Source organism: Peromyscus eremicus, chromosome 19, assembly GCF_949786415.1.
Source record: "Peromyscus eremicus chromosome 19, PerEre_H2_v1, whole genome shotgun sequence".
NCBI lineage: Eukaryota > Metazoa > Chordata > Mammalia > Rodentia > Cricetidae > Peromyscus > Peromyscus eremicus.
The window spans coordinates 21545522-21564892 of NC_081435.1; the positions used below are offsets into that span (position 1 = coordinate 21545522).

At 51.4% G+C, this 19371-nt stretch overlaps 1 protein-coding gene across 8 annotated transcripts in view; it reads left to right on the forward strand.

The window, feature by feature from the left end:
- Window positions 1-19371, forward strand: part of Bin1 (bridging integrator 1) — a 62439-nt gene that overhangs the window by 27109 nt on the left and 15959 nt on the right. For 4 of the 8 annotated variants that reach the window (XM_059246199.1, XM_059246193.1, XM_059246195.1 and 1 more), the window contains exons 2-10: window positions 3008-3088; window positions 9858-9912; window positions 10040-10134; window positions 10569-10664; window positions 11719-11826; window positions 12503-12595; window positions 17290-17375; window positions 17516-17591; window positions 19150-19232. In XM_059246199.1, the coding sequence (XP_059102182.1) occupies window positions 3008-3088; window positions 9858-9912; window positions 10040-10134; window positions 10569-10664; window positions 11719-11826; window positions 12503-12595; window positions 17290-17375; window positions 17516-17591; window positions 19150-19232 (773 nt within the window). The remainder of the gene's footprint in view (window positions 1-3007; window positions 3089-9857; window positions 9913-10039; window positions 10135-10568; window positions 10665-11718; window positions 11827-12502; window positions 12596-17289; window positions 17376-17515; window positions 17592-19149; window positions 19233-19371) is intronic. The other 4 variants (XM_059246200.1, XM_059246194.1, XM_059246197.1 and 1 more) reach the window with 1 other exon arrangement.

A 19371-nucleotide genomic window follows, 5' to 3' on the forward strand; every position in this document is an offset into this window, starting at 1 on the left:
AATTAAACTGAAACAATAATACCTGCATCCTATCTGACCACCATGGATGAAAGCTGGATATTGATAACAAAAGAGACAACAGAAAGCTTATAAACTCATGGAAACTGAATAACCCTCTACTGAATGAAATATGAGTCAAGACAGAAATTAAGGAGAAAATAAAAACTTTTTAGAATTGAATGAAAATGAAAACACAACATAGCCAAACCTACGGGACACAGTGAAGGCCGCTCCCAGAGACAGGTTCATAGCACTACGTGCCTACATAAAAAAAATAGGAGAGGTTCCATATTAACAACTTAATAGTACACTGGAAATATCTAGAACAAAAAGAACTTGTACCCAAAAGGAGTAGATAGCAAGAAATAATCAAACTCGGGGCCGGAATCAATAAAATAAAAACAAAATCAATACAAAGGAGCAATGAAATGAAGAGTTTCATTATATATCAAATAAAATTGAGAAGCCCTTAGCCAAATTAACTACAAGTTGGAGAGAGAAGATCCAAATTAACAAAATTAGAGACAAAAAAGAGACATAACAACAGACACCGAAGAAATCTAGAGAATCATAAGGACATACTTTAAAAACATGTACCCTACCAAACTGGAAAACCTAAAAGAAATGGATAAATTCCTTGATGTATACAACCCACCAAAGTTAAACCAAGATCAGATAAGCACTTTAAACAGACTCATAACACCTCGTGAAAGAGAAAGTGCAATTAAAAGTCTCAAAAAAAAAAAAAAAAAAAAAGCTCAGGGCAAGAATGGATTCAGCATAGAATTCTATCAGCCCATCAAAGAAGAACTAGCATCATCAACCAGTCCTCAAATTATTCCACAAAATGGAAACCGAAGGAACATTGCCTCATTCTTTTTATGAGGCTACAGTTATACCGATACCTAAACCAAAGACCCAACAAAAAAAATATTACCAACAAATCTCTCTTATGAACATAGATGCAAAATTTCTCAATTGTGAACTTGCAAACCGAATCTAAGAACACATAAAAAAGATTATCCATCATGGTCAGAAACTGACGGTAAGGCCCTGTTGCTGAAGACAGCACTTACATATCTCACTGCACACAGAGAAATTGAAGTGGTACATACCTAGAGCCTGCACCTCTCCTGACTAGTGTTCGGGTACTGGAAGGTACTGTGCACATTACCAACGGAGAAAGGTAATCATCAACCCAGCTACAAACCATGTAAACCTGATGGTGCAGTAGTGGTACAAACATGGTATGAGTAACCAACCACTCTCTCATTAGATTTCAGCTCCCCTCAATGAGACAGAACCCATGTCTGGCACTGCTCGGATAGCCAAGAATCTGAAACTGGACAGACCATGGGCCTAAGGGAAAACCAAGTACTACTGTTCTACTGAAGGAACATAGCAATAAACTGACTCCTTACAGCATTCTGCCACACCCATAGATCTATTGCTTCGTTCAGCCATCATCAGAGATAGGAACTAGTACAGAGACCCACAACTGGACAATGTGCAGAGAGTGAGAGATTCTGGAGCACTCAGTCCTAAATCAGATGTTTTCATCAACCTCTCCCTTCAGGGATCAGGGATCTATAGGGAAAAGGAGGCAGAAAGATTGTAAGAGCCAGAGGTGATGGGTGACTCCACAAAATCAGTGTCCTTCAGACACAACAGGACTGATGCACCCATGAACCCTTAGATACTGTGGCACATGCAAAGGGCCTGCACAGGTTAAGCCAGATGGTGTCCCAGTGCTGAGACGGGGATGTGGACAAGGGCTCCCACTCCTAAGGAGCTGTCTGCAGTTGGTACCCATCTGCAAAAGAGAAATTAGTTCTTCCCAGTGGAGTCTCACTGGGAATAGTAACCACACTTCAGGGTAGACCCCATGCCCAGCAGTAGAACGGAAAGTAAACTCAGTGGTCTTTCTGTATACTTTTATCCCTTATGGTTTAGTTTGGACATTTTTTTTTTGTGGGTGTCTTACTGATCTTTGCTTGTATATTTAGATACCTGATTTTGTGGGGTGTGTGTGTGTGTGTGTGTGTGTGTGTGTGTGTGTGTGTGTGTGTGTTGTGTGTTTGCAAGAGAAAAAGAAAGTGTGAAATAGGGTGGATAGGGAGGTGGGAGGTTCTGGGAGGAGCTGGGAGAGGGGGAAAGTCTTGATCAGAATATGTTGTATGGAAAAAAACTTTTTCAATTTAAAAAAAAAAAGGTAAACAAAGCAGAAGAAAAGAGACAAGTCTGTTTGGTGCACGTGTTAGAGGTTTAGTAGGTTAAAATCCTCAGTGGGTTTGACTCATTGCTTTTGGGCCCAAAGTGAGCCAGCACATCATATTTGGGGAGAACATATGGATGAAAAAGTTTCTTATCTTGTAGCAGCCAGGAAGCAAAAGAGAGAAAGAGCAGGGGATGGTGTCCCAGTCAGCCCCCAAGGGCATGTCCTCAGTGACTTAGCTCTCTCCCACTAAGCTCCACCTAATGGTTCTACCATATCCCGGTACCATAGGCTTGAGACCAAGTTAATGCATGGATGGGCCTTTGGCAGACAGTTGTAGGAGAGACGCTTATCTAAGTTGATATATACAGGGTGTGTGTGTGTGTGTGTGTGTGTGTGTGTGTGTGTGTGTGTGTGCATTACTATCGAATACTGTACAATTATGGAATTTGGTATTGGGACAGAGTCCTGGAACCAATCATGTGTGGATATTGAGGAACCCCCACACAGCTAAAACACTCATGATAACTGACCCAATCCATTGATAATGACATCCATTATCCATCCACGAAGAAAAAGCCTTCTTGGCCTGGTTGCCTTCCATGGGGTCTTACCTGCCCACACTGCCTTGTTAGGATAACTTTCCAACACAGACGTGGTGGGGGACAATCTGATCCTTGCACAATGGCAGTCCTCACGGTCCTTCTGCCCCACCCTCTAGCGACTGAGCACTCTTGTTCCAGCCACTGCGCTTCTCAAGCTGATGATCCTCCCTTCTCTCTGTGCCGGCAGGTCCTGCAGAAACTGGGGAAGGCGGATGAGACTAAGGATGAGCAGTTTGAACAGTGCGTCCAGAATTTCAATAAGCAGCTGGTGAGTGTTTCTGGAGGTGAACAGCGGTTGCCAGGTAGGAGATGGTGAGGACCGTATTTGTGGAGTAGGAAAGCCCAGAACGGGGATTGGTGTGGGTTGGTGAGGTTGTGAAGGACTTCCTGGAGGGGGATGCCCTGGTCCTGGCTGAGACCATCCGAGAGAAGAGGCAAGGTTCTTGGGAAAACCTGCAGTGAGGAACAGGGAAGGGGAAGCCTGGAAGAGCTGAGGACTGTGGCTAGACTCTGGAAAAGCTCACATGTCAAGGCCAGTGGGAGCTAGAGGAACTTCTTGCTAGGAGAGGGGCATCTGTTGCATTTAATGTGGGGGTCCAAGCAGGCTGGATTTGACTTAGGCATCATCTGGACATGATGGGTGCTCAGCTGTATGGCAGGCTCCAGCTGGTCCTTTGTAGATGGCTTGTGGGTATCTGCAGACAGCCAAGGAGAGCTGCTGTACCCGTGTTCCCCTTTTATAGATCAAGCAGTGAGGCTCAGAGATGTAGGGTCAGTCACCCAAGGCCACCCAGCTTTGGAGGTAGATTCAGTTGCCATTTGTTTGGTTCCAAAGCTTGATAGCATTCCCAGGGCATCTTTACAAGGACACATTCCAGGCTTAATTATGTAGGCAGCCTGGAGGCAATCATTAGATACAGGGGAGGACTTCCCTACAGAAAGGAAAACCTTGAGCATCCCAAATGGAGATGGCCTACACCATCCCATGACTGGGGTTTGGGGAAAGGGCAAGGCAGCAGGAGGGAGGGCTGAGCTGGGCCATGGCCTATGGCTTCTTCAGGACAGGCCCATGAGAATCCGAAGCCACAAGAAGGGGGCAGGACAAAGGGGGGTGAGGTTAGGGCTCTGCTGGAAATGGGGTGGGGGAGCCCCAGGCTGGGAGACTCCCGCTTCACGGTACACCGTCTATAACTGAGGTCTTGGGTAACATTGAAGGTGTCCATCAAAGCCTCTGCAGCTGGACTGGAACCTAGGGGAAGAGTCTCATGGCCCCAGGCCTGGGATATGGGGGTGAGTGGCGGCATGGTGGGAGAGAGCTGGAGTATGCTGGGAGAGGGTTGAAGCATGCTGGGAGAGGGTTGGAGAGCAGTAGGGAGAGAACTGGAGAGCATGTGAGGAGAGAGGGCTTAAGGATAAGTTACCCTGGTCTGCCAGAGATATCTAACTCAAGAGGTTCCCCAGGCAGGCGTGGGAGTCACCATAGCCACCACCCTTGGGGGCCAGTAACAGGAGGTATTTCAAGGCCTGAGTAGGTTCCCTGTCAAGGGGCATCAGTTTCTCCATCTGTAAAACCTAAGCTTGAACAAGAAATCAGAAGCCCTGGCCTCTGATCCTGCCTATCGTAAGGCAGGGCATGTCCTCTACTTGGCTGTTTCCCTTAGGCTGTGGGCAGCTTTGAAGTCCTTTAGGAGACCGCCATTATCTGCACACGTATTGTCGGTCCACAGAGCCTTGAAATGAGGCCCATATTCTTTATTTCATGTTTTCCTCTTGGGACAGAGTCTCCTGTATCCTAGAATGCCCTTGAACTCATTCTGTAGCCAAGACTGACCCTGGCCCTTCTGCCTTCATCCCCTGAGTGCTGGGATTACAGGCTTGCTCTACCACACAGTCTGTGTGTGCTTGGGATTGAACCCAGGGATTTGTGTATGCCAGGCAGGCACTCTACCCACTGAGCTAAACCCTCAGCTCCTGCTGTTTTCTTTATTGTCAGGTGAAGCACTGTGCTTCAGAGCAGTTAAGGCCACTTGGCTAGTTTAGGGGATTGGGGGATTAAAATTAGGACTCTGGCCCTTTAAATCCCTCCCAAGTTCACTCTGCCCTGAGGACAGCTGGATGCTGTGAGCTTGGAGTGAGGATGCTGAACTGTCTTTAAAGCAGGCTGGGCTGGTGAGGGGTGTGTGGCAAGGAAGCACAGAGGCAGGAGCTGGGGTCCCTTCAGCCTGGCCCAACAGAGTGGCACTCCCTATTCTTCCCACAGTGTTTACAGGCATGGGTCTAGGATTTCTAAGTTCTTGTGTTCTAGAACAAGGCATTGAACCATCAGCACATGGATAGTGATAGAAACAGAGAACTCTTCTGGGTGAGGACGTGGATGAGAGAGTTAGGAAGAGTTAGTTCAATGACACTTACTTGTGCTGGGCAGATGGAGACTGCTATACATGGTGCGCTTTTTTTACGCATGCTCTGTTTCAGGTCAGCATTCTTTCTGCCAGTTGGCTTCTGTCAGATGCTAATCTTCAATGCCTTACTCTACATTCACATCAGGGTCACCCTTGCTAGGTCTCTGCTCCTGGGCAAGCCCTCCCTCAGTACTCCTTGGTAGAGGAGGCGGGAAACGAGGGGCTAGACCCAGAAACCAGGGCTAAATAAAGATAACCATGGGGTTCTCCTGGACTGGGGCACACGCTACCCTGGGCTGGTGTGGTGTCTGACTGTTTAGGGTCAGGGGTAGTTTTGAGAGTACCGTTTTGCGGGCTCCCTTGCATCTCAGCGGCCCTCACTTGGCGGTTATACAGGTCTGGAACAGCCTGGTGTGTGTGTAGGGGATGACTTGGCAAAGGATGGGGAGTGAGGTGTGGATTGGAAAGGGTTATGGGGGCTGTTCTCTATTCTTGAAGGAGAGAATCCAGGAGCTGTAGTGAGCTTGGTCCTCTGCCAGCCTACAGAACTGGGATCAGAGCTGGGGTGTGGGAAGCCAAAGCTACAGTTTCTTCTGTGCCTCCAGCTGGAGTCCTCAGCATAGTGATCTCAGCTCTAGGTTACTGTAAGGCTGACAGTGTGTTCAGTCTTCAGGGCAGTAGGTCTCCTTCAGTGTTCACTTCTTGTGACCTCTGGAAGAGGCAGAGGTTGCCTGCTGTTACTTCCCCTTCATGGTGACCTAGGTGGATGGCTCTCTTTGGACCCAGTTGGTGCTAGTCACATGTAGTACCCTTGACCTCTGCCCTGTCCTGAGTGACTGTAATAAGCAGACTGGTAGGCTATGAGGTACTCGGCCACTAGGATTGAGGTTTACCCTTTGAATATGCTCAGTTTATCCACACAAACGTTCCTTACAATACCATGCTATACAGAGATTAATGGTAGTCTCATGTAAACACACACCTCACCAAGTGGCGAACTATTGGGCAGAAAATTCCACTGGGGAATCCTCACCAGTGAGGGCACTTTGGGAGCAGGCTTGACCCATGCTTCTGGGTCCTTCAGCCGTGGCAGGCTGGGAGGAGGGTGCTACTGGAAGTTCCAGATGGTCTTTGAGAGCAATGGTCAGTGCTGACCAGTACAGCAAAGGCACAAGAAACTCAGTGGTCGCTGGAGCCAGACTCACACGGAGGGCCGTCTCAGAGTCCCTTTGCCGATGAGGATCCCTGCAGAGGCTTGCGATGCCGTGTCTCGGGGGCATAGCAGTGCAATCCTGGGGCCGCCTCCAGAGTTCCAGTTTTTCGTATTGTTCCAGTGGGTGTTAGCTCTGGGTTATGGGAGCTCACGGCTTAGGGCTGCCTATTAACATATAGGAGCTGCCTTGTGGTTGGCTCCATAACACATCTTGCGAGCATTACTTTATTCCAAGTTACACAAAACGGTTTCACTTATGTCCTAACATGGGCCCTAGGGAGACTGCCTGTTCCTTTCATCCCACGGGACTGCATACCCCATCCAGGCCCACCAGAAGCCAGTGTGGGCCTCCAGGCTGGCTGAGCTCTTACTTGTAGGCCTGTCCTAGGCTGCCGGGCCCTGGGGCTCACTGAGATGCGAAAGCCCTGCTCTTGGCTCCGTTTAGAGTAAAATCCTGTCTCTGGTGCAGAATGCCTAGCAGCGAGAGTTGGGGCTGAAGCCAAATGCCCCCCTAAAACCACTAGGACATGGGAGCCTCTGTCTGAAGGCTTAGGGTGGGACCGAACAGAGAGGAAGGCCCAACAGGGGTGTATGGAGGCTGACCGGGCTTGGCCTCCTCTGGCTCTGTGTCAGGCCCTGACTAACACTTATGGGCTCAGCTGAGCAATGTCCCAGAGTATTCTTCCCCAGCTGAACTCTAATAACATTGTGATTGGAACCCAGGAAGTTCTGGAGAATTGTTGCCCAGCAATCCCGTTTAGGGGATGACTCTTCTGGGTAACCCCTTGCTCAACTGCGTGCTGCTAATCTGCTCACAGCTCAGTGTCTGGGAGGCACGAGGGGCCTTGGTACAGTCTGCAGCTTGGGTAAATTGAGTAATCCAAGAGGGACCTCTTGCTTGAGTACAGTGTAGGGGGCATGTGTTGCAAGAGATAGGAAGGGGATAAAGATGTGGCTGGGAAGAGAAGCTGGGTCTGGAAGGTTCTGTGGCACCAGGTAGCGGTCTAGCATCATCTGAGCACGCTTTAATCCTCGTCTTTGACAGCAAAGTATGGAATGTGTTAACGTGAAAAAGCTTTGAAGAGTTGGGATTCTTCCTGTCCAGTGCTACAAGCCCTGCCTCCCGTCTCAGAGCACTTCTAGGTCAGGCTTTTGTTTCCTCGTTTAATTTGTGCTCAGTGGGCCTTGAACTTGGGTGTTCAAACTTACATCTGACCAGGGTTACACGCCAGGTGGTCGGCCTCCTTTCTCTGCATGTTACTGGTCTGTGGACTGAACTAACTGCGGAGTGACGATATTTCTAGAAAAATCAACAACAACAGCAACAAACAAGATTCTACAAACAAGAGCAACCCAGTGTGCTATTTATATCTCATTTGCATTATGAGTAACGTAGAGACGGTGCACAGTCCACAGGAGGACGTATGTGGGTTCTGTGCAGATTCTGTGTCATCTCATAGAAAGGGCTTGTGGTGCATCTGTGGGTGTGGGTGTCTGACAGGGTCCCCGGATGGATCCTCAATGTTTCTCAAAGTGCAGCTGTGAGTGTGAGAGGGGGGGATTTTGTTCCTTTCACTCTCTCTGTTTTGTTTTGTGGCATTTTACGCGTGGTTTTCCTAAGCTGCCGCTGCCGGTGTCCTCGGCTGTGTGGCATGAGATGTGACATAGAGTACAGATGACTAAACAATCGAAGGATTCCACCCAAGTCTCGCATAGTGAACCAGTGAGCTTGTTGGAGTGAGCAGGGGTGACTCAGAGGCAGCTGTGCACGGCAAAGCCCACCCAGTGCGGGGCAGGGATGACTCACTCACCAAAGCTGCATCTGGAGAGTTTCCCCGCAGCGAGCAGGCAGTGTGGCTGGCTGGAGACTCTCCTCTCCCCAGCAACTGTTACTGTTTATGTAACGTTGGGGAGGGACCTTATAAATCTGTACATTTTAGGAATTTCTTAAATTGTAACATTGTAGCCTGTCACCCACCTAGCCTGAACCCTCTGGCTGCAGATGCTCCCTGAGTCTCCCGGGCTTTGCACCATGCTAAGCATGTTGCAGACCTCACAGCATCCTTGTCAAGTGGTGATAGTGTTGTTGAGAGGCTGGTACACAGGGCTGTGGGTACCCGGGGAAGAAGTGCAGGTCACAGTCAGGAGGAAGGACCTGCTGGCAGGGGGCAATAGAGGTTGGAGGGGCCTGGGGTGAGCCAGGAAGGTGGCCAGTCCCCGAACGCCCTTCCTGGAGGCAGACCAGTATGGACAAAGATAATTTTCAGGTCAGAGTGCTGCATCCTCTGGGTCTCCTGTGACTAGTCATGGCCATGTCTCCTTCCCTCTCCTCCAGAGTGAGAGGGGGCAAGATGGTTACTTCCGGAGACCCCACCAGCCTCAGCGGCATGCCCCTTCCCCAGGCTGAAGCCCACCACCCGAGGCCTGACATCAAGGCTCCGGGGGCTGGTGTCTCAGCTGAGCTGTTCCCGCGCACTTGTTTGTGACGTGCCAGGCGGGGTCAGTATTTGTTCTCTTTTCCTGAGGCTCAGGGAAGTTATTGACTTGCTTACGGCATGACCCCCAAACTGTGTGTTCTTTCCCTTCTCACATGGCTTCTGGAACCTTCCAGTTAGCACTTCGGGTAGTCTGAGGACTCTCACCTATTGTAATCCTCCTGGTACCAGTACCTCAGCATTCCTGGTCCATTTCTACACCACAGGGACTTGAGGCCTGGCTCATGGCTCCATCCTTTCTGCTGGCTCTGTTGCCTCAGGAGCTCAGGACGCTTCATAGCTGGCTAACGCTTTTTCTGCTGTCCCTCTCGCCTGGGCTAGAGGCTCTTAGAGTTCTTGGAAGTATTTCTGTACTTCAGCAACCTGCTAGTACCATTTCCGTCTGGACTCTTCTTCTCCTTGGCGTCTGCCACCCTCTATCCATCAGCAGCACCACTGTCCCTGTGAAAGCTCACTGGACCCTGCTGCCCTTCCTTGGGGACTGTGGGAGTCCCTGCTCCGAGGTGCAACCTGAAGTCGCAGAACGAAGTGCCTGCTGGTCCTTGCACCCTGTTTCTGTGCTCATTTGTCCCTTGTTCACTGTCATCTGAGAGCCACACCGCTTTGTTCATGGGCTCTGTGTGTATGGTACCCAGCAATATCCCAGTGTGACATCCACTGTGCAGGGGGCTTGTCTTCCATCCATTCTTACAACACAGAGTGGTGGCTGACAAAATGGAGCTGGGGGGGGGGGCTCCCAATGAAGGGATTAGCAACGACGGCCAGAGGGCCACAGCTGCTATCCTGAGGTTCCAGCTTGTAGGGAGAAATGGGTTGGTGGCTGTTGGCAAGACGGAAGCCTGGTTTGTCATGAGGTGGGTATTAGGAAGGAGAGGGTTGGTGACCACTGTCCCCAGGCCCTGACCTAGTTCTTGGATCTTCTGGCAGACAGAGGGCACCCGGCTGCAGAAGGATCTCCGGACCTACCTGGCTTCTGTTAAAGGTAGGGTACGTCTGTCTTCAAGGAGCTGGGGCTGCAGAGCCTTGGGGCAGCTGGGCCACATTTGTGGTGCTGATGTCTGGATTGGGGGTAACAACTGGAGTCTATGTACCCTCTCCCTACCCCACAGCCATGCACGAAGCCTCCAAGAAGCTGAGTGAGTGTCTGCAGGAGGTGTACGAGCCCGAGTGGCCTGGCAGGGATGAAGCAAACAAGATTGCAGAGGTAAGCATGGGAGGGTGGCCTTGGTTCTTCCCCAGGGCCCTGTTGGCCTCGGTTCCTGTTCCCACAATGTCTCACCCTCTGGTGCAAGCTATCCTGATTCTCCGCTATCCTGATTCTCCACACTCGTACGCCATGTAGCCTTGTCCAAGTTGCCTTCCATTTCTTCAGGCTCTGCGTTTGGTACTCTTCACACGGGAGTTTGAGAAAGTGGGTTATGACTGTCCCTGTGTGTTAGAACTCATGAGTCCCAGTCTTCCTTGCTGACCCTGCCAGTCTTTACTGTATTTGAACCTGGCTGTCATCCCCTGGACACTACAACCTCAGAAAACCAAGGCTCTGAGAGTCCACAGAGTTTTGAGGTGATGGGCTCCGGGACAAGAGCTGGGGACTTTGGTGGCTTAGCTCTCTGAAGCCCTCTTGGTCCTGTGTTTCAGAACAATGACCTGCTGTGGATGGATTACCACCAGAAGCTGGTGGATCAGGCTCTGCTGACCATGGACACCTACCTGGGCCAGTTCCCTGACATCAAGGTAACGGGACCTCTTGGCCCATTGTCTTGCTTTGGCTTGGATCTTGTGGAAGGAGCTGGAATCTGGGAGAAGCCTATAGTGCAGGCTGGCTCAGGTGGGAGGTGACTGGCTTGTGGCTAGGTATCTGCTTAGCCTGGCAGTTTGTCTCTTCAGGACCAGTGTCTCTGTGACCGTCCCCCAGCTGGCTTGTGTGACTTCCTGGGGGAGATATAGGGCACTGAGGATACAACAAAGAAATTATTTTACTCAAGTCTAGGTGAGTTTCTTGGGGTTACGCTTACCCTACCATAAGTGACAACTTACAAAACTACGTCCCTGGAGCTCCCTGTACAACTTGCAGGCAGTGTGGCAACCCAGAGCATTTTCTCTCCCCAGTCATTGTTACCTCTTACATAGCCTCAGGCAGGACCTTAGGTGTGAGGATGTGTGTAAGACCCAAGCATATTCAAACCAAAGGTCCCGTATTTACGCTGTGTATTTGGTGGGGTGTGTGTTGCCTGTTAACTGTGTGTGTGTGTGTGTGTGTGTGTGTGTGTGTGTGTGTGTCCATTATTGAATGTTTAGAAACCCGATTGCTTCTGCTGGAACTGAATATATGCTTGGAACCTCGTATGCTAAAGTCTCCACCAGTGCTACTGAGCCCCTAGGTGCTGTGTCCATAGAGGCTCAGGAGTCCGAGGAGCCTAGGAGGGTTAGGAGGGGTGCCTGTCTCCCTTATATGCTCCAGTGCAGATATATAAAGCCACTGATGGAGTGGTTCAGGAGAAGATCTGGGGCCTGAGAAGTGTCTCTAAAGATCCCAAGCCTGGTTGAGGAGGAGGTTTGGCTCACAGGACACTGGCTGGGGGGTTCTGACCCATGAGTGCCTGCTGCCAGGACAGTGGGTGCCACAGAGAGGGCTGGGTGTCCTGCCGAGTGAGCTTTCTGCCTGCAGGAGGCTCTGTTGCCAGATTGGGGTCTACTTCAGGCCTGCTGTGTTTACCCTGCCTACTTTCTCTGGGCCCAGCCTGGGCATGTTTGAGCCCCATTGGGCCCTCCTCTCTCTGCTCCCCAGTCACGCATTGCCAAGCGGGGGCGGAAGCTGGTGGATTATGACAGTGCCCGGCATCACTACGAGTCTCTTCAAACCGCCAAAAAGAAGGATGAAGCCAAAATTGCCAAGGTAAGGGCTGGGGCGGGGGCAGGGAATCAGACAGAGGGTTAGTCCAGGGTTCCCGGCTGTGGGTGGGGATGGTGCTGAGCCCAGAGCCAGACAGGAGAAGACCCTGTGGGTGCCTAGGCCGGCGGGTGGGGGCTGCTGCTGGCCTCTTTCTGCCCTTTTGCCCCGCTCTGAGGCAGTTTTCCAGAATGAGAATAGACCCAGCTTGGGTTTCCCTGGCATGGTGCTCATGCACCGAGTGGAATTCTGTCATGGGATCCGATGTGACCCTGTCTTGCTGGAACAAGCCTGTGGGCTGGTCACAGGCAGGGCTGGTCTCATAGTCCTGTGGTGAGTGGGTGGGTGGCACAGCCCTGTGTGCTGAACCCCCTCTACCCTGCTTATTCCTCTTATCATGGTTTTGCAGTTACGGTTCAACCCCCCCTTCCCATGCCTCCTTGGGCGGTGGGGGGGTTCCCCTTATTTTCTCAGGCTTGGGGGTTGGGAAGGTAGAGACACAATACCCTGCTGCGGGCTGGTCCCTGGATGGGGGCTGGCTTGCCTGTCTCTGTGTGGGATTGTGGGCTTGGTGTTTAATTATCTATGTCTCTGTTTTGTTTTTTTTTTCTTCTCCCACCTCCCTCCTGTCTCTCCATTCTCCTTTGCCTTGACCTCTCCTTCCCTTCCTCCCTGCCCCCAGCCTGTCTCGCTGCTTGAGAAAGCCGCCCCCCAGTGGTGCCAAGGCAAACTACAGGCTCATCTTGTAGCTCAAACTAACCTGCTCCGAAATCAGGTGATGCTGGCTTCTAACCTTGCACGTGCTGGCGCCTTCTGGTCTGTTGTCCTCTCCTGGGTGTCTCTCTGCCCAGCCTCTGCAAGCCTCCCTGGGTTAAGGGAGGGCTTATCTTCTTTCTGGGGTTTGGAGGCAGACAGGGCTGGAGTCTGGGCTGGAGGCCTGTGGCACAGGGTGGGGTGAGGTGGGCCTTTCAGATGCCTCTGAGACTCCTATTTTAGAAGCGACTGCTGACGAGGTGTCCTGGCAGATTGGGGCCTAGGAGTTGTGGCTGACCTGGGCACCCACCCAGGTCTCTGCTTTCTTCAGATGGCTGACATCCGGTACTGCCCCAACCAGGAACACGTTTGAGTTTCTGCCTTCCTTGGGGACTCCGACCCTGTTCCTTGAGCTGTTTGGAGCTCCGAAGTTATTCTGGATATTCTGAGGAGACATGTCTGCCCCCAGAGGCACTCTTACTCCCAGGATCCCACAGCTGGTTGTAGCTGATTGGGGTGCCTAACTCGAGCCCTGGAGTGGTTAACCTGGTGGTTGGCCTGAACTCCACGTAGGTGGTCCTTGCTACAGAGGACTCGGGACCTGGCCGTTGGAGGAGGCTCCAGGAGGCTTCTGTGTTCTGGCTGGGATGCAAAACCTATCAGGGAGACCTGGGTCCCGAAGGGTCATCCTTTGGAGGTTACATGGAAGAGAAAGGTTTTAAGGGAGTTTCTGCTGGACTCTGGGCCATACCACTACCCTGCCAGTGGATCCTACAGTCCTCTTGGTGTCCTGAACCTGAACTGACTAAAGTTTGGCTGGGGTCTGCTGGAGGAGAGGCAGGTAGACCAAGAGAGGTGGACCACATTTTTGTTTTCCTTCCCACCATGCTGAGACTCAGGAAACCCTTTGTAGTGGGGATGAGGCAGGTAGCTGAGACTTGACCCAGGAAGAGGTCGGATTTCTCCTGGACGGTGCCCCATTTTTCCTGGGCCACTTCCTGATTTCATCATCTCCAAGCACACATATCAAATGCTCAGGAAGGGGAGGGAGCTCCAACCTGACATGGCTAACTGCCTACTTTCTGACCTGACCCACTGCCTACTTTCTTAAAGGCCTAGGCTTAGGGCTAACTTTGGAAGCACCAAGGTTAGGATCAAGGTGACTGACCACTCAGAGCCTGTGGGCATAGGCTTACAGGTTTGGAAAACAGTCAAGCAGTCTTGGGAGGTAGAGCAGGAGGCGTACCAGGAGGCATATGGACTGAGAGGGGAGAGGGGATAGAGCTGAAGCTAGGTTTATATGTGTTCCTTCCCGACAAGGTGGAGTACTTTGAATGAGTTGGAGAGGCCCCTGGGGTGCCCTGGGGCCTGGGATGGGGTCTGTCTGATGCTTTAGGGCTCCTGAGACATGTGTGTGTGGGGAATCCTGCTTGGGAGGGTCCTCAATTCACTATAGGGGAGCAGCAGGGGAGACTGAGGCACAGGGTCACCTTTTCAAATGCTGGCCTGTAGATGGTTAATTTTTTCCCATGTAACTTCTCTCTCTTTTTGGTCCCTCCTCTCCTAATGTTACCTTGGAAACTGGAGCAGCTGTGGAGTTGCCCTTGTCACCAGTGGGCAGCTGGCTGACTGTGAACTTGAACTTGGGACCCTAACCTGCCCTGAGGGTGGACTTGACTTTAGGAGACGGTGTCCTCTGCCAACTGAGCTTGTAGAGCTGACTGGCTTCTTATGGCCCTGATTGGTCCTGGGAGCTCTCCAGACATGCTCCAGCCTCTTGGGCTAGCCTGCAAGACTGGTCCGGTCTCTCTAGTCAGCGGCTTGCTTTTAGAATGGAGAAGGGCACGGGGGCTGCAAGGCCTCCTGGACTACCCACAGCTCTCTCCTGCCCTGTCGCGCCTAAGAGCTTCCTAACGTGTGGTGTTCGTGGTATAGTGAGTGTAGCTGCTTTCTGAGTGCTCCCTAAAAAGCCAGGATATGGGCACCTATCAAAGGACTCAGGCCCTGACTTTGAGAGATTTAAAGTGGACCTGTCCTTGCTCTGTGCAGTGTTGCTGGGGCACCGGACCTGTGTGCTGAGAGTCTCCCAGCTCTGATCTGACCCGTCCCAAGGGAATTATTTGTGTTTAGACAGACATTTCCTCCCTTCTCGTGTGTGTGTGTGTGTGTGTGTGTGTGTGTGTGTGTGTGTGTGTGTGTGTGTCTGTGTGTCTGTGTGTTGGTCAGAGGACAACCTCAAGTGTCCTCAGGCACTGTCTTAGTTATGGTCTCTATTGCTGTGATGATATAGCAGCTTGGAGAGGAAAGGGTTTATTTGGGTAACACTTCCACATCACTGTACCTCATTGAAGGAAGTCAGGACAGGAACTCAAACGAGGCAGGAACCTGGAGGCAGGAGCTGATGCAGAGGGAGTGCTGCTGACTATCTTGCTTCTCGTGGCTTGCTCAGCCTGCTTTCTTATAGAACCCAGGACTGCCAGTCCATGAATGGCCCTACCCACAATGATCTGGACCCTCCCCCATCAGTTACTAATTAAGAAACTACCCTACAGGCCTTGCCTACAGCTACATCTTATGGAAGCATTTTCTCAGTTGAGGCTCCCTTCTCTCAAATGACTAGCTTGTGTCAAGTTGACATAAAACTATCCAGGAAGCTGGGCGGCAGGTGGTGCACGCCTTTAATCCCAGCACTCGGGAGGAAGAGGCAGGCAGATCTCTGTGAGTTCGAGGCCAGCCTGGACTAGAGTGAGTTTTAGGAAAGGCGCAAAGCTACACAGAGAAACCCTGTCTCGAAAACAACAACAACAACAACAACAAAACAACCCCCCCAAAAAAACAAAACAAAAAACCAGGATAGGCACCATCTACCTTATATATTTTTTTAATTAATTTTTTTTAAATGTGGGCGTGCATATGTGGAGGTCGGAGAACAATTGTGGAGCTGGTTCCTTTTCCTTCCATCCTTCCATGGGCTTCAGGGATTGAACTCAGGCTGTTGGGCTCCTGTTTAGAGTGTGTGTGTGTGTGTGTGTGTGTGTGTGTGTGTGTGTGTGTGTGCATACCCTCAGAGGCTAGAAGAGGGAGTCAGATCACCTGGAAATGGAATTAACAGGGGTTGTGACCTTCCTGATGTGGGTGCTGGAACTGAATCTGGGTCCTCTGGATGGGCAGGAAGCACCCTTTAACCTAACTACTAAGCCATCTCTCTGCCTCCTGCCCCTAAATTGAAAGTGGGTCCTGAGGGATCAGACTGAAGTCCTTATGCATGAACAGTAAGCACCGAATTTCCTGAGCTCTCTTCCCAGCCTCGCTTTTGAGGGTTGCTTCCTCTGTTTTTAATTAGATTCTAATGCCATACACTCAGGAGCTGATGTGTTATCTGGCGTGTATGGTAATCAGAAGCCCTGGAGGCCCCTTCTCTTATTCCATCCAAGGCTCCAGCTTGGGGTACACTGGGGCTGGGTGCTCAGCGGGCTGGTTCTGGTGTACCTTAAGCTGGGTGGAGTCGCCAGCTGGGACTGGAGGGGAAAAAAAAAAGTGTGATTTTTGTCGGAGTGGTATTCTGGCCAGCTGTGGTCCCACACCAGTCTTAGAATATGAGGCGCCTGGGCTGTGAGTCAGACCTGAATCTGGGTCACTCTTATCAGCCCTGTCTGGGTGACTCACAGCTCCACCTGGTGCTGGGGTCTAGTGCCACCGCTTGCTAGATGTGAGCCCTCTGTAGAAGAAGAAGTGTAGGGAGAGTCATGGGTACTGGGCATGGGCACCTCAGCCCAGCTCCCTCCTCCCTGCCTAATTCCTTTGCCCCTCGTAGGGACACTGAGCCGTTGCCACTGGTCTGTAGTTGGACAGGTCATAGGACAGGGATTTGTATGGGCGGGGGGGGGGGGGGGGGTTGGTGGTGCGAACCTTCCCCAGGAAAGTAAAGAGAAGCTGGGAACGAAAGTCTAGTGGGCTCTGGCCCTAAGAAAGCAAGCAGGAACCATCGGGAGGGATCATCAAAAGCAGTAAAGTGCTAGCTGAGTCTCAGGGCTGACACTTGGCTCAAGGGAGTTAATGCAGGCAGGGTTCTGTTGAGTCTGGGGGTCTGCCTCTGTGCTCCAGCTCTCTACGTTGTTTCCTTCCAACCCCCGCAGACCCTCTGTGTATGTGTGTTTCGGCTAGGGATCAAGTTCCCGTACTGTCCCTGAGAAGTTGTCCACGGTAATATTTTGAGACAGGATCTCTCACTGGGACCCGAGGCACATTGGTTCAGTTCAGCTGCGAGCCAGTGAGCTCCAGGGATCTTCCCAGGTGCACCTCCCCAGAACTGGGATTTCAAATGTGTTCTACCCCATCGGGCTTTTTATGTGGGTGCTGGGGATCAAGCTCGGGTCCTCCTACTTATCCTGGAAGTATTTTACCAACTGAACCATCTCCCCAGGCCCCGTCTCCAGCCTTCTTATTGATCCATCTTCCCTCTAAAACCTCTTTTAATGGCAGCTCAGCTCTCTCATGCCCAGAGTCTCCCCTTAGGCCTAGCTGTAGGAGCCCCTAGGTCTCCAGGGGAAGGTGCTGGGTGGGTATCCACATCCGGTCTAGTGTCTACCCTCTTCAGGTTCTGGGGTCTGCAACCAGGCAGGCGAGGGTACCAGCGATTGGGGGTAGGTCGGCCTCAGCTCCCCAGGGCAGAATTCCAGACAGAGGCTGACATACCCCACTGCCTCTCCATCCCAGGCAGAGGAGGAGCTCATCAAAGCCCAGAAGGTGTTCGAGGAGATGAATGTGGATCTGCAGGAGGAGCTGCCATCCCTGTGGAACAGGTGAAGTCAGGAGGGGTCCATATACCTGGAGGCCAGCCTGGCCCTGTGTCCACCTGCCCGCTCCAGGGCTCTGCGTCTCTGAGGATGCAGCCTGCAGTCACATGTGGTTTTCACCATCTCACCTCCTCTTCCTCCGGCAGCCGTGTAGGTTTTTATGTGAACACGTTCCAGAGCATTGCGGGCCTGGAGGAAAACTTCCATAAAGAGATGAGTAAGGTAGGCCGGGTGATCTGCAGCGCAAGAGGGCTGGTCAGAGGCAGGGATGGAGAGCTTGGGCACTCCGAGGACGGCTGTGGGTGGTCCAGTCCAGCCCCAGCCTGCCATGCCCCGTCCTCTTCTTCTTGCCTAGACCCACGTTGCTGAAATGTGATCAGCGCCGTCTCTGACTATAATCATCTTCTCAGGCAACTCGGAGAGCTCAGGGCTAGAAACGGCGATGGGTATTTTCCTCCACCTGTAGGAAAACAATAAATAAGTGACCAGAAATTTTTATAAGAAGAAAAGTCTCCTGTGTTTCTTGAGCTAGTGAAATGGGCTGCTTCTCTCCCTGAATGTGGCAGAGGAGGCGTGGTCAGCTCACACTTCTGTGCTATAGCAGAATGGAAGCTGTGTCACACGGCCCTTGGAGACACCTGCTGTGACTCTCCCCCCCTCCTGGTGGCTGTTTTGACTTTGTCTCTTGGACCCAGAGGGATGAAGTGATGAAGGTGGACCCCAGGTTAGGGGGCTGAAGAGGACCAGCTGGTTTGGGGCCTGTTCCTGAACACAGCCCTACTGTTGAAGGCTCCTCTTTTCTTCCCGTGTTTCCTTCTCCTCCTAAAAGACTCGAGGCAAAGCATACAACAGTTAGGACTGGGGAGATGGCTCAGGGGGCGAAGGTGCTTATCACACAGGCCTGGTTGGTGACCTGAGTGTAGTCCCTGGAACTGAAATCATGGTGGAAGCAGAGAATCGACTCTACAGAATTGTCCCCAGTAATAAATACATACGTGGAAAAAAAAATCAAAACCTTTCCGCAAAGTTAGTCCAAGGCACAGAAGGCAGAATTATGTATAAGTAGGGGAAAAATTTCAGCCCTTCCTAGTGGCCAGAGCAAAAAGAGAAATGATATCAGTGATGAGAACCACGATCTGTGTGGGGCAAACCTCTTACCTTTTGGAGGAATTTCTGGAAGTAGTAGGTAGGATGGTTTAGAAGCTTCTTGGCAAGATGACTTTAATAACTAGGATTAACAGACATTAAATCTGCAATCTGCAGAAATGAGTTTTAAGAAATAGAATGTTGAAGTGCCTTGTGCTTGAAATCCAGCAAGTAGGGAGACTAGGTAAGAAAATTGGAAGGTTGAGGCCTGGGCGACTTAGAGAGACCTTGTCTCAAACTAAAATGGACAAAGAGCTGAGGATGTGGCCTGGTAGTAGAACATTTACCTACCACATGCAAAGCCTTTGGTTCAGTCAACGTTAGACAAGCGCTCTACTTTTCCCCAGCTGGGGAAAAATGAAACAGTAGACTCCTGTGTGGCATTTGGGATATCCGTTTAAAGAGCCAGAGAGAAAAGGTGGCCCTCAGAAATGGTGGCTGTCAACAATACAGCTCGTGTCCCCTGATTTCCGGGCTGTTGGTTGTCGGGTTCATGGCGCTGGTTTCCTCTTCCGTTCATGGGGGCAGAGGAGCTTGCTCCTGGCAGAGGCAGGGGCCGCAGCGAGGAGATGAAGGAATTCCTGCAGAAGGTGCGATTGTCCGAGCCTACTTCTGTTCGATCTTCCTCCTGCAGCTCAACCAGAACCTCAATGACGTCCTGGTCAGCCTAGAGAAGCAGCATGGGAGCAACACCTTCACAGTCAAGGCCCAGCCCAGGTGGGTGAAGGCAGGGAGGGTGAGGTCCGTGGGGCCCTGAGACTTGATGCTACAGCCTCCTCCTGAGACTCTTGTCCTCCTTGGTCCCCACGGTTCGACCCTGGGCCTCTAGGAATCTTCCCAGCCCTGCCTCCTGGCA